The 14,881-nt window shown below is 45.1% G+C and overlaps 1 protein-coding gene across 1 annotated transcript in view; it reads right to left on the bottom strand.

The window, feature by feature from the left end:
* The window catches only part of LOC115092477 (interleukin-1 receptor type 1-like), a 140,201-nt gene that overhangs the window by 59,323 nt on the left and 65,997 nt on the right, over positions 1–14,881 (bottom strand). The window contains exons 6-7 of the mRNA XM_029603319.1: positions 14,186–14,481; positions 10,194–10,288 (exon numbers count right to left, since the gene is read on the bottom strand). Of these exons, the coding sequence (XP_029459179.1) occupies positions 10,194–10,288; positions 14,186–14,481 (391 nt within the window). The remainder of the gene's footprint in view (positions 1–10,193; positions 10,289–14,185; positions 14,482–14,881) is intronic.

The following is a 14,881-nucleotide window of genomic DNA, read 5'->3' as shown; positions in this document are numbered from 1 at the left end:
CTCTCAAGCTGTGGTTTCAATTATATGGCCAATGGATGAGAGTTTCACGTCTGTATAATCCTAATTCATTGATTTACCAGTCAGTACCAACTTACTCATATGCAGATCCAACGCCTGGCTAATCATTTGTTATGAACCTAGTACCAAACATGGACTCTTGGCCCGAGATGGTGTTGGCCAGTCCTCCCTAGAGGCTGGTTTTTCCCTCTGTGCCCTGCTTAGAGGGATCCTACTTCTTACACAATATTTATTTATTTATTTATTTATTGTTTTTGTTATACCGAGTTTCATGATAGGCATCACATCAACCCGGTTTACAAATAACAAGGAGTGTAAAGCATAACATAACGTAAAAAACAATATTTTCAATAAGAACCTTGAACTTTAAATACAGTGAATCAGAAAAAGGGAGAGGGAAAGTTACAAAAAACAAGGAAAATAAACTTGGGATGGAAGGGGAGAAATTGAACAGCACAATATTTACATTTCAGCCTATTGATACATTAGAATAGCAAGTGAAAAAATAAGACTATGAAACGGTACATAGGTAATCAAATGAATAAATATGACAGTTGTGAATGGTAATAGTATGATAAATATTCAGCAGGAATTAGTGAGAGAGGGTTTGAGGTTGGTTGATTCGTGTTTACATTCCATTATTATCTTTCATTCCATTATTATCTTCCATTATTACATTCCATTATTATCTTCCATTATTACATTCCATTATTATCTGTCACTCGAGCAGACATCATATAATACCCAAGGATTGCAACTAAAAAGGTTAAAAAAAATTGCTGCTGTCCATACCCTGGGAACCTTTGCTTTCCACTCAGCTTCAGATTGTTGTGGATTTGTGGGGGTGGGAGGGGGTTGTATAAACTTTCTCTTCTGTCATATACACCTACTCTCTAACATACATATGCTCCCTCTCTCTCTCTCTCACTCACACACACACATGCTGACTTACACATATATTCTCACTCAAACCATTGCCTCTCTTCCTTTCTTTCTCACACCGCCCCTCTGCTATGCTACTCTAGGGATGTGCATTCATTTTAAACAAATTTGCAAAACACAATGCATAAGGGACAAATTGAGGGGCCTCCCAAATTAAACAAATCTTACTCATTTAATTTGTTTAAAACTTCCGGTTGGGCCTAGGCCCAAAGCCAGGATCTTGCCTAGGGCCTAGGACGAAGCCCAAAGCAGGGGTCATGGCCTAAGCCTAAATGCAACTCTGGGGTCTCGGCCTAGGCACGAGCAAATGCCAGGACCTCGGCCAAGACCCAAGCAAAGGCCCAGAACCCCACGAAAATAACTTACCTGATCCATCGGGTATCTGAAGCCTTGGCCAGGCTGGGTCCCGAAGCCTGGGGATCGGCCTAGGCTGGAGCCCAAGCTCAAGCCTGATGCCACAGCCCAGCCTAGAGGCCAAGGCCTGGGCCCAGACCTGATGCGATGGCTTAGAGGCCGAGTTCCGATGCTGGGTCCTTGGCCCACACCCAAGCCTAATGTTGGGGACTGGCCCTCGACTTAGAGTCACATGCAGGCCTGGAGCCCAGAGCCCTCTGATGTCCTCTTCGTAGGTCTTCTTGCTGATAATAATGCGCTCCGCTGGGTCAAACTGGAGTTTAAAAAAATTAATTCTGGCACATCCTCCCCAGCAGAGAGCACAAGTTTGCTGAACTGGAGGGATGGGTGGTAGGGAAAGGAGGCCTTGGGAGGCTCGGTAAGGCCGCATTTCCTTTTTTTTCTTTTCCTTTTTGGGGTTTTTTTTATATTCAATTCTTTGACATGAAAATTCTCCTGAAAATGAAACAAAAAATGAACATTTTTTTACCCCTGCACATCCCCTAACCAAATTGATGGGGGAGGTTCTGTGTAAGAATGTTTGCAGAGCGAGTTGGGTTTCGCTCCTCTATGTGGGAACTGACAGATGTGTCCCAGCTGTTTATCATCCCACAGCACTGTCTATCCTGGTGGATTTTTAGTTAACCCCTTTCAAGGAAGCAGGTTGCCGTCTGCATCCTGTCCTCAATTTCTCCTAATTTATGGAAAAGGAGTAAGGAAGTGTTCCCATTGAGGAGTCAGCTTCTCGTTGACTTGTCTATCCAGTTCTTAAACTTGTTTTGAATTCTTTTTAAGCCAAATTTGAGAATTCCCTATGAGAACCTTGACAATCCTTCACAGTGGATCAGGGTTGAGATCGCGTGCTAGGGAAGATTCTTGCAGACTTATATCTCTCCTCCTCCTCTCTGGTGACCCATTGAAGAGGAATGTATATTTTTTTAATTAACTGTCTTTTTGAACCAGCTCCTTTGTTGGGAGGCAAGAACGTTTGTATGTCATCCTTCCTGCTTCTTGCTTAATTTTTTCCCTTTTTGGATTCAAAGGATGTTTTGTTCCACTTGGAACCGATGGCCCTTGGTGCTCGGGACTCTGTAAACCAAACTCATTAAAGAGTGGAGTCTTTCATCCTGAAAGGAACAGAAGTGTGGAGACATTCATCTAAAATAAGGGATACCAGAAAAGTGTACATCGGGAAGGAAACATTAAGGATATAAAATGGTAACTAGAACTTTATTGCTGTTATTTGAAGAATTACATAAGGGGACGTGAGGTGCACACCAGGACACTGTCTAAGGAGTTAAGGAATTAAAGAGGATTTTAGAAAAAAGATTGAATCTGGGACTGAGATCTGATTAAATATTGGAACAATGTATTCTACCACCCACAGTGGGAAGAACTGAGGAGTAAATTTGGAATTGAAGGATTGAACTAATTTCAATCTAAGGGAAATATAGGATGTAAAGGAATTAAAGAACAAAAGGAGTGCAATGTAAATACAGAGCTTCCAGTAAAATTAGAGACTTTGCAGAAGAAGTGGAGTCACAAGCTTATGTCTTCCTGTTGTCTTATTTATTTATGTGAAGAAATTAATTGAAGTGTAAATTTATTTTTTTATTTTTTTACTTTTCTATACCGACATTCCTGTAAGCATACAAATCACATCGGTTTACAATATAACTGCAAAATTCGCTCAGAGGCGGTACATAGAACAAGGGAGGCAGTTAACCATGGAAACGCTGTAAAAACAAAACAGAGGGGTCAAAACTATCTAAATATCAGTAAAGAAGTTGGAAATCATCATCCTTCTCATTGTATGTTTATTGGATGAGTTGGAAATCATCAACCTTCTCATTGTGTGTTTACTGGATGAGTTGGAAATCACCATCCTTCTCATTGTGTGTTTACTGGATGAGGAGACAATTTAATTAGTAGTGCTGTGCACAGAGGACAGAGAAGGGCTGACACTGCAAAGAAGCAGGATATAAGAACTATTGTTCATCCCCACACTTGGAATCCTGGGACTCAGAAGTAAAGCTATCTGGTGGGGTGAAGGAGAGACTGAGAGACACTAAGAAAGTGGTGTGCATAAAGGGTCCATCTCTTAGTACTTTTCTTTCTTCTATGTGCCCCTAGGTGCCAGTAAAAGAATCTGTCCCGCCCAGGGGATACACTACCCTATGCAATGAAACGGTTTGTATACCTGGTAAATGTCAAGCCTGACTTCCCTTCCTTCTCATATATAACCCCTTCCCCTCTCTCTTATATCCCTCAATCTCCTCCACCTCTGTGTCTTCTTCTTCTTCCTCCTCCTACTGGCAAATTAGGACACCGCCATTCTAGTTTGTCCTTATGCCAGGGAGAGGGGAACCCTGCTTTAGTGTGAGCCTTCCTTCTGCCCCTTCACTCACCTCTCATACTTCTTCCTTTCTGTCTCACTCACCTTTCTCCCTTTCATTCACTCCCTTCCTTTTCAAATCTACCCTCCATTTGCTTTCTTCTCACCCCAATTCCCACATTTCCCTCTTACTCCGTCCCCTCCCTTCACATCCCATTCCTTCCCTCTCACTCACCCTTCTCCTCTTCTTTTTCTCCCTTCACTCACCTCTCATTCCATCCTTTTCCTCTCATTCACTTCTCTCGTCCTTTCCCTCCCTTCACACCCCCCATCCCGCAAACTTACCTTTCACCCTCTTACTTGCTTTCACTCCTTTCCCTCACCCCCTTTCCTCTATTCACTCACCCTTATTCACTCTCCTTCTCACCTCTATTTTCACTCATCCCTTTCATTCACTCTGTCCTTCTCCCTTCCTTCCTTTCTCTCTCATCTCTCCCTCTCTCTTTACCTCCTCTCTCTTCCTCACTTGGGGTTCATAGCAAGTCTTTTCTCACTGGTGGGGCCTGGTCTTTCTTGGTGGTACCACATTGTATTATGACAGGACTTTATATATTCTTGTTGATGGTGGGTGGGAATGTCACTCGTAAGTCATTAAATGCCTATCAAGAGGCATCACTGTACAGAACTTTGATGAAGAAATGACACAGTTGCTTCAGGGGTATTTTGCAGGGAGGCACTTGCTACCTTACCCTGCCTAATAATAGAACATCCCCTGTCCCTATTTTCAAGAAATAACTCAACCTGAGATTTTCAATTTAAAAAACTGTGGGAATTAAATAATTAATTGTAACCCACTGCTATTGCTGGCATTTTGATCTTGACACCAATCTCTGTGTTTTCAAAAATTCAGAAAATAGTCGGGTAGATGTTAGATTGGACTTGGCTCAGAGACAAGAGTTATATCCTCTCATGCTAGACAGGGAAAAGTATAAAACTCCTTCCTTTCCCCTCTGTGACTATCCTACAGCACCCCTATAAAAAAAAACTTCTATCTTCATTCCCTCAAGTGGAAGACATATCTCGAACGTGTACCCCTGGAATTAATCAAAGTCTCACTCACTGGAATATGTTGCAAAATGACTCTTCTGAGGTTACCATCAGTCAAACACCGACTAAGAAAAATCATCAAAAGAATGAATCACAGGAATAAATACTTAAATAGCAGGGCTAAGCAGCAAAGCAAAAATGAATACACTCTTATATTTCCTCCTCCTCTAGTATAACATTGGGATCTTCAACAAGTCCTCAATCCTGTTTTCCTCTTCAAGTAAATCTTATCAATGCTTACATCCCTTCAGAGAGTTCTTCTCATTTGTGCATCTCAGCAAATTCCTGAGAAGTTCCACAATTTAACTTTCAGCGCTGTACCTAGCTTATAGCCAATATGGCCATAGCCATAGGTGTCAGGTGACCCTGCCCCAAGGATGCCATAATGCTGTGCTGCCCTGCAGGCCTGGAAATTGTTGAGATGAGGGGAAGACAGGGGAGGTATTGCACGTCTAGGGGTGCCCTGAGGTCGCTGCCCCATGCCCAATTCTGATGTAGTCCATGGAGCTAAATATAAAATGCACTGCTGCCACCTCCACTACTAATCCAGCTCATGTGCGATCAAAGAAGAATCAGCCACTGTTCCATTATGTCACCTGCTAAAGCCCCCACTGGGATCAAAAAAATGAATCAGCTGCCAGCACCCTTCCTCCCTACCCAGTGGCCCAGTCCAGACTAGAAGAAGAGCTGAGCCAGAACCTCTCCCTCCCTCCCTCCCATGTGGTTCAGTCTAAGAAACTGTCTGAACTGCATGAGGATGCCTTGAAATGCAAGGTGCAAACAGCTTCTTACATGGTGATTCATAAGGTAAGGAAGGGAACGTCATGGGCTCTGCGCTTCTTCGGAATTAGACTGGGCCATGGGCGGGTGAGGAAGGGAGAGCAGGGACTGGGCATTGGGAGGGGGAAGAGCCTAGCAGCTGGGGCATTTGGAGCCAGAGCAGAGACTAGGGTTTGAAAAGGGGGAAGAGCAGCACCTGGGGCATTTGGGGGTGGAGCAAGGGGTGGAGCAAGGACGAGGGAAGAGCAGCACCTCATCCATTTGAGGCAAAGTGGGGACTAGGGAGTAGGATGGGGAGAGCATGGACCTGGGGTTAGGAAGTGTTAAGCATTTGCGGATTTGATGAGAAGGGCAGCATGTGAGGCATTGAAGGGGAGAGTGAGGACAGAGATTGAATGAGAGATGTGCAGGGAGTGGGAGATCAGCAAGAGGATTGGGTAAAAGGGGACTGAGGTGAGCTGGGGTTCATGGGACTGATTTGTGTATCTGGAGGGTATGTGAGGATGTGTGAGATAGGGAGCTGGTAGTGTGAGTGGAGGATATGATAAAAAAAAACTAAGGGGTATTAGCTGTGATGAGTGCTATGGGGGCTGAAGGTTGGAGAAGAAAAGAAATAGGGTGAAGGACCTAGAGGATTGGGAAGGAGGTGAGAGACAAAGGAAAAAGGAATGGGGAGAGAGATGGTAGAAAAGGGGAGCTGGGGAGTGGGTGAGAAATAAGGGGCTGAGGAAGAGTGAGAGACAGAATGGGGTTGGAGAGGGTGTAAGAGTGGAGAAATAGACTGGAAGGGGGATGAGAGAAGGAGCTGGAAAACTGAAAGACAAGAGGTGACAAGAAGAAGACTGAAGGTTGACAGAGGTGTGGAGGAGCGGGAGAAAGAGATTGGGACCAATGCATTTACAAAATTTAATTGCTAAGCCATAAATGTAGAAAAAAGTATTTTATTTTCAGTTTAGTGACTGGAAAATGTCAGCTCTGGAACTATGAATATTTGATATGTTTTGTATTTAGTATGAGGAAATGCATGCCCGTTTCTTTGGTGTTGCAAAACATGTAGAGTCTGGCTTCTTGGGGTTTCTTGGGGGACAAAAATTGGTCAGCATATTTCTATTGCTAGTCTCTGGTCCTTTATTCTGTGTTTGATGAGGGTCTATCTGTGCTCTGCATGTATGACTGAGGTGAGGGATTCCTTGAGTGTAAGGTTTCTGTGTAGGGATCTTTGGAAGTCCATCTTATTCTGTTTTCTCAGTAGGAGGTGTATTGGTGTTCTCAGGGCAAGATTTCAGATCATGGCCTCTATAGGCAGAGGGCCAGTAGCAGTGGATTTTGCCCCTGGAAATCAGAGAGCAGCAGAGTCCTAGTTTATGGGTGCCTTAAGAATTTGGCACCCTAAGCCTATCCCAATGAGTCCTAAGCTTAAATCCAGCCCTAGGTATTCCAGGGCCTATTTCTAGATTGCAGTACTGCATTTTCATAAGACGGGTTGTTGTTGCGTGAGTCCTGGGGGTTAGTGCTGTTACAGTACAAAGATTCTGAGTGTTTTTTGACAGGGTTTTGTGGTGCATCCAGGGCTTAATTTGTGGAGGAACTGCCTGGAACTCAATCCACCTCCTCTTTTCAGACTTAAGAGGCAGAGAAGCAAGGCTATTTTTGCTCCAGTCCCTCTTATCCAAGCAGCCTGCGGAGAAAAAGTGGGGAGGGGGGGTTAGCCTTGAGCAGACAGCCACTCTGCTCCCTAATCCAGCCTTCCCCTCCTATTGTTGTATAAGGATCAGAAAAGGAGGGGATGATACTGAAGCAGACCCTACAGACACAAAAAGGGGTTGAATTAGCACAAGCATTAATCTTATCAGCAGTAGTACCAGACATCCAGGCTTCAACCCTGACCTTGATTTATTGATTTTAACATTTTATATTCCACAAATCCAGTACATCACATTCACAAAATAAAATATACACCATAAAACAAAACCAATGGAATAAAAACATACAATCAAAATACAAAAACACATTGAAAAACATATTTCTACGCAACATCATTACTCCCCACTCACAAAAGCCCATACAAATAAGACAGATTTAACTAATTTTTGAAACTTTAAATAATCCAGGTCTGGAGAAGACATAGAAGTAAAACATTCCATATTACTGGAGCAGCAATCAAAAATGCCATTGATCAGACTCTATATCGGTGAAAATCCTATAAAGATGGAACTTGTAATAACTTCTGAGAAGAAGAACGAAGGGAACGAAAGGGTACATACTATGCAATTTTATCTGCTAAACAATATGAATCCATATATATAGCCTTATGAATAGCCCCTGTGACATAGTAAGGGCAAAGGCTATCGGCGCCATTTTTAATACCGGCAGCCGACGGCCCAAGTGCAGGAGATCGCTCCAGGATCCCCGCTGGACCACCAGGGACTTTTGGCAAGTCTTGGGAGGGTCAGGAGGGTGGGGGTTTGTAGTAAATTAAATTTAAAGTGTTGGAATGGGGTTTTTTTTGGCAAACGAATACATATATAACTAATGAATGGATCGGTGTCCCCCGAGAACGGATGCAACGGATTTGGGTCCCGACGAATCCGAATACCGAATGGGACGAATCCTTCCCTGCTGCACATCCCTAATATCAGATGCAATCTCTCAGGTCTTACTGCAGAAAATCACACAGTCCTACTCTGAGCACAAACTTAGATTGAATCAGGGCATACTCTCCCTAGGGGTCCTCTTTCAACCCTTTTGCGCCAAGAGAACTAAGAACTATTTCTGAAATGGAAATATTCACTATATTTCAACCCTTTTGCGCCAAGAGAACTAAGAACTATTTCTGAAATGGAAATATTCACTATATAATCAAAAGCAGAGGTCATGACAAATTTTAGAGTAAAGGTTAATGGCACAGGACCAGATTTAGGGCTCTGGCCACTAAAGAGGACGATGCAATAAACGAGCGTGGAAAACGGGCACTCAGTGGTTGAGCACCCGCTTTCCTAACGCGCCCGACCACCTCTCCTGGGCGCGTGATTCAATATCTAAATGAGGGGTCGCGCTGCCAAGGAGGCACTAGGGACAAATGTGCGCCCCTAGCGCTTCCTTGGCAGCGGGCACCCAGGAGAGGTGACCGTCAGGGGTAAGGAAAACGGACGCTCGATTTTACGAACTTAATATCACCACTATAGTAAGTTGGAGAACAGCAGTATTTTCTGCTTTCCTGTACACTTTTCTGAGCATAAAAATGTGCGAGTTGGGCGCTCATTGTTTTTTTAGATCTGGGGAAAATAGCTAATAGCCTCATCATATGCATTTGCACTATTAGTTTCGCGGGAGGTTGGTGCGCTAATCCTCTCATAGCATTAAGGGGCTGTGGACACGCGTCCAAATCACGCGTCCAACCATGGGTTAAGCAGTGCGCTCGGCTGAGCGCCCTGTTTTGCATAGGCCCCCATAATGTTTATGCAGAATTGCGGTAGAATTTCCAAACTAGGCTTGCAACCTTGGTACGTGATTAATCCTTGAGAGATTTTATTGGGGCCAAGTTTTCACATCAATGGCGGTAATTCCCAAAGCCCTTTACCATCCTACAACCATTTATCCCCATATGAGTTTCTGCATATAAATGGCTTGTTATCAATACATTAGGCACAGCACCTCGATAAATATTCCAAAATAACTGCAGTAGGGGCCAGATAATAACAAAGTCAACACATTTTCAGAGCACTATCACACCCCTTAAATCAAACTTCTCAAAGGAAAGGAGAACCGTATCAGTATAACAATCCTGACCTCAATCTACAGCCTTGTGCCCACGATGGGCTTTTAAATGGAATCATATATATTGTTCTCCCTAAACTCCTTCAAAAGAGAAAATTATCACATGGACTGGTTTGTCTTTAATAATACAGGACTTTATTTCAACTACCAACCTGAAGCAACTCAGCCTTGCAACTAACGTTCAGAAAATTGTAAACTGAGCAAAGCGCTATATTGAAAAGGTTCAATGATTTCTTGAAAGTTGTTCAGTTCCCAAGAGATGTTCTCATGAATACCGAGGAAAGAAACCTATTTTATGTTGATTTCTATAGTCACCAATGGGGCACATGTTTCTGCACTAACCTGAAATTAAAGTCACTTTTGGCTACTTTAGCAATTGGTGTAGTAATTAAGCATTACCGCCATCCGTAAAAGTCAGCCATCCATTATGCTACAGAATTAGCAAATGTATATGTATTATCAGCCATAGTAAATGGACTGCCACTGCTGATATTTTACATTGCTTACCCCAAAGTGCTGCAAATTCATAGAATGGTGAATTTCTGGTATAATACTAAAATATATAATATATTACTAACTAAAAATGTCCAAACTTGAGTTTGTTTCATATAATTTGTTCTTAAATTCATTGCTTTGTTAATGATTTAATAAGCAATAGGAATACAACTACTGCTCAGCTATAACAGTAATTGTAACCATATGCCAGACAATACTGCTTGGCAATCTACACCATATGTAATTGTACTGATTGTTGAAAAATAAATCTAAATATCTGTAGATTGTTTACATAGAAAATTAACATGAAACCCAGTACCGATGACTTTAGTTTATGACTACTTACCTTTGCAGACAGTATTCTGTTAAAAGACCTATCCCTGAGTACTTAAGAGTTCTTTCAATCGCATTCTGCAGGGAGAATACTTTTGCTTTGAAACCCTTTCACTGTAAAAATATTTATTGAGGAACTGCTTCTTAACGAAAGCAAGGGGCTCTCACATTCAGCATCCTGCTACATCATCAACATATTTCTTCAAAAAGTGCTGATGGACTGAAAACGAAAAGAGGAAGCCTTGAACTGTGCCTAAATAGCTTCCTTCAGACAAAATCCTAAAATCACATTTCAGTCCTCTCATCTTTGACATCTTTCTGCTGTCTTAAGCAACTTCGATACCCTAACTTCATTCCACTGCCCTCCTATCCTATTCTTTCATCACACTTTTTGGCCCCATCTCTTTTTTGGTTTTCCTTGGAACATTCAAATCCCTTCTATATTATTTCTCATCCCTGTATCCTCTTGCCCCCTCTCCCCCCCATCCCGCTCTTGCACAGATGTCCCCATACCTCAATTTTGCCTGTTCTTTACTTTTTGAATGTTTTTACTAGGAGTGTGCACTGACCTTTTTTTATGTCGTTTTTGTATCGTGTTGTTATCTGTTTGATTTTAAAATGGTTCAGGGGTGTTTATTTCAGGTTTCTCTAATTTCGGAGTTAGTGCACATTAACTGGATATTAGCATGGGGTAGATTTTCAGACGAGCGCAAATAGCCTACTTTTGTTTGCGCTCCAGGTGCAAACAAAAGTACGCTGGATTTTAGTAGATACGCGCGTAGTCGCGCGTATCGGCTAAAATCCTGGATCGGCGCGCGCAAGGCTATCGATTTCGTATAGCCTGCGCGCGCCGAGCCGCGCAGCCTACCCCCGTTCCCTCCTAGGCCGCTCCGAAATCGGAGCGGCCTAGAAGGGAACTTTCCTTTGCCCTCCCCTCACCTTCCCCTCTCTTCCCCTACCTAACCCACCCGCCTGGCCCTGTCTAAACCCCCATCCTACCTTTGTCGGGGGATTTACGCCTCCCAGAGGGAGGCGTAAATCCCCGCGTGCGAGCGGGACTCCTGCGCGCCGGGCCGCGACCTGGGGGCGGGTACGGAGGGCGCGGCCATGACCCCGGACCGCCCCGGGCCGTAGCCACGCCCCCGTACCCGCCCCCAAAACGCTGCCGACACGCCCCCGCAACGCCGCGCGCTCCGGCCCCGCCCCCCGACACGCCTCCCGACACGCCCACTCCGAAAACCCCGGGACTTACGCGAGTCCCGGGGTTCTGCGCGCGCCGGTGAGCCTATGTAAAATAGGCTCACCGGTGCGCAGGGCCCTGCTCGCGTAAATCCGCCCGGTTTTGGGCGGATTTACGCGAGCAGGGCTCTGAAAATCTGCCCCCTAGCGTGCACTAAGTTCCATTAGTGTGTGCGAACACAAAATACTAATTTTTACGAAATTTCAGGATTTCTTTTTTCATTTTGTGGCAAACCTAAAAAAAGATGAAATAGACAATTTCGTTGCCATTATCTAATTCGTTTAAAATGAATGCACATCCCTAGTTTTTACAGGGTAGTGTTATCATTCCCTTTGCTTTTACTTCCACAAAACTCTTTAATCTCCAAGCACTCCATGAACATAAGAATCGTCTCTATTTGTAGGGATGTGCATTCGTTTAAAATGAAAGTGCAAACCCAATGAATGAGGCTAATTGATTTCATTCGGGGGCCGCAAACCAAATCAGCCATGGCCTATGCCTGAGTATGACCTCGGCGCCTTGGTTATGGCATTGGACAAGGCACAAAGCAGGGGCTGTAGCCTAAGCCCAAGCGTGATGCCAGGGTCTCAGTGGAGGCATGGGTCAATGTCAGGGCCTTGGCTGAAACCCCTAAAAAATTAAAAAAATAATAATAACAACTTACCTGATCCATCAGGTATTTGAAGAAGGGTGAATCCTGATGCCAGGGCCTTGGGCCCAGACCCAGGCCCAGTGCCACAACCTGACCTGAAAGCTGGGCCCCAACATCGGGGCCTTAGCCTAGACCAGGACCCAGGCCCAATGCCACGACCCAACTCAGAGGTTGGGACCTGACACCAGTGCCTCAGCCCAGAACCAGGCCCGATGCCATGACCTGACCCAAAGGCCGGCTTCCAATGCTGGGGGACTCAGCCCAGAGCCAGGCCAGATGCTGCGGCCCAAGCTGGAGCCCTAGGCCTGGACCCAGACTCGAGGCTGGGCCCTGATGCCGGCACCTAGATGCAGATCCATGGCCTGATTCCAAGGCCTTTGCTAGGAGGCTGAGTCCCAACACCTGGACCTCAGCCCAGAGTCAGGTCCTGTCCTGGCCTCAGAGACCAGGCCTGGGAGCTCCTCCTCTTGGGTCTTCTTCTTTCTTTGATGCTTGAAATCCAAATGAGGCCATTTGCTGGGGTCATGCCGAAGTTAATTAACCTGGGCCGGGTCACAGTATCTGGTTTGGGTCCAGGCTGAGGCTCCAGTGTCGGGACCTGGCCTTTGGGTCAGGTCTCAGTGTCAGACCCGTGTCTGGGTTGAGGCCCCAGCATACATCAAAATAGAGCAACCCCAGCAGATGGTGTCATTTCACTTTCAAGTGTCTGAAGAAAGAAGAAGATCAAAGAAGAGGAGCTCCCAGGCCTGGGCTCTGAGGCCCAGGTGTCAGGACCCAGCCTCCTGGCAGAGGCCCCAGCATTGAGACCCGGCCTCTGGGTCAGGTCATGGCACTGGGCTTTTGCCTGGGCCCTAGCCTAGGCTGAGGCCCAGGTGTCAAGATCCAGCCTCCAGGTCAGGTTGTGGTATTGGGCCTGGGTCTAGGCCAAGGCCACAGTGTTGGGATCCAGCCTCCAGGAGGAGTTGCAGCAAAGGTCCTGAGCCTGGCTCCAGCATAGGCTGAGGCCCAGACCTCAGGACCCAGCCTCTGGGTCAGGTTGCAGCGTGAAGCCTAGATCCAGACTGAGGTCCTGGTATTGGGACCCAGTCTCCGGGTCAGTGGCGACATCTAGCCTGGCCCGTGCTCTGGCCTCTAGGTTGGGTCGTGGCATTGGGCCTGGGTCTGGACCAAGGCACCCTCATCAGGACCCAGCCTTTGGGACCTAGTGCCTATCCCTCCCTAAGTTCCAAGTTGGTGGCCTCAGCCAGCCAATCCCTTGGGATACAAGGGTTGGCTGCAGACAAAAAAAAGGGTCATGGGAGCAGGGCAGCCTGCTGAAATAAAGCCAGGAAGTGGCTGCTCAACATGCAGTTGGGCTTCACGTGGCTAGAGCAAAGAATGCATCATGGGAAGAAGTCGGCACAAAACTCCTCTAGTCCACCTGATTGACCCATACTGCAGACGGAGGCACAGGAGAGCTGGAAGTGATGGAGGATGGGGCCCCCCTTCTCTACCTGCCTCCCCACAACGCTGGTAAGTTGGAAGGATCAGGGAAATGAGCAGACAGATTAGATTGCAGCGTCTCCTTTCGCACAATGACAGGATAAGAACAGGTGATAGCGCAGCCCACCTTGCTTTAGGTTTCTGCTTCCTTTCCTTTCCAAATCTTTAGATGCACAATCTCTCTATCTGAATTCCATCAGAGAAATGACTGAAAAACTGGAAATGATGACTGCTGAAAGTTACACGTTGCTTTCAGTTTCAGGTTTTAAAAAAATGAGGAACTCGTTGTCAATCCATGCAGGTGCCAACTGGAATAGGCTGGCTGAAAAAGTGCTTGACCTTGAATGGCTTCTTCCTTGTCCCTTTCCATCCTGGCTCTCCTCTGTCTGGCTTGCCTTAAGCAGAAGAAAACCTGAGGTTTTTCTTGCCCATACACACATGGATTTTGAAAACGAAGGCAAGCATACATGTTTGTTATTTTGGAGGCAGTTTTCAATTACCCATGTGTCAAACAAATGCACTTCCCTAGCTTCCAATGCTAGGAGAGCCATATCTTTTGACGTTCATGTTGGTCAATGTGCAGACAGGGTAATTTTCATGCCCTTGGAACTGGTGGCATCCGGTACCTCACATTTTTCCAGAACTTTGTATTTGGTGAGAGGCCACAATCTGTGGAGTCCCCTTTCCATCTAAGGATGCCCTGCTTTTGCTTTATGTACTTAATGGATTCTGGCATGTCCACATAGTCTGCGATTTTCTCCAATTCAATCAGGATAACTTTGTCCTTATTGTGGATCAGGGCATTGTACAGGGCTACCTGCCGTTCAAATGCGTCTTCAAACAGGTCATCCTTTGATTCCTTGTTGGTTAAAGTAATTATCAGCCGTCTGCTTTGTTTAATAGTTTCTTCAATGAGGCTCGCCGCAGCTGCAAGCATTAAGCAATTTAAAAATGAAAAGAAAAACAGGCTCCATCGATGCAAAAGATTTTACATTAACTATTCAAGAACAAATGTGCCTTACATGAAAAAATGCTAACGTTACTTAAGTTGAAAGATTAAAATTGTCTTTTGCTAATTTCCACATTCCATATTCAATTAAAAATAAGTCAGAATCAGCATTTAACTTTTCCACCATAATAGTGTCTGTTCCTCCTCACGGGATAGGGCTTGAATTTATAGGGCAGTGATTCTCAACACAGGCCTCAGGGACTGCCTGGCCAGCTGTTTTTTTTCAGGGTATCCACACCACAATGAATATGCATGAGCTATATTTGTATGAATCGCCTCTACTGCATGCAAATATAGCTCATGCATATTCAGTATGGA

Source organism: Rhinatrema bivittatum, chromosome 5, assembly GCF_901001135.1.
Source record: "Rhinatrema bivittatum chromosome 5, aRhiBiv1.1, whole genome shotgun sequence".
NCBI classification, from domain to species: domain Eukaryota; kingdom Metazoa; phylum Chordata; class Amphibia; order Gymnophiona; family Rhinatrematidae; genus Rhinatrema; species Rhinatrema bivittatum.
Note: the sequence above shows the minus strand (reverse complement) of the source record. Positions and strands in the feature narration are given on the sequence as shown.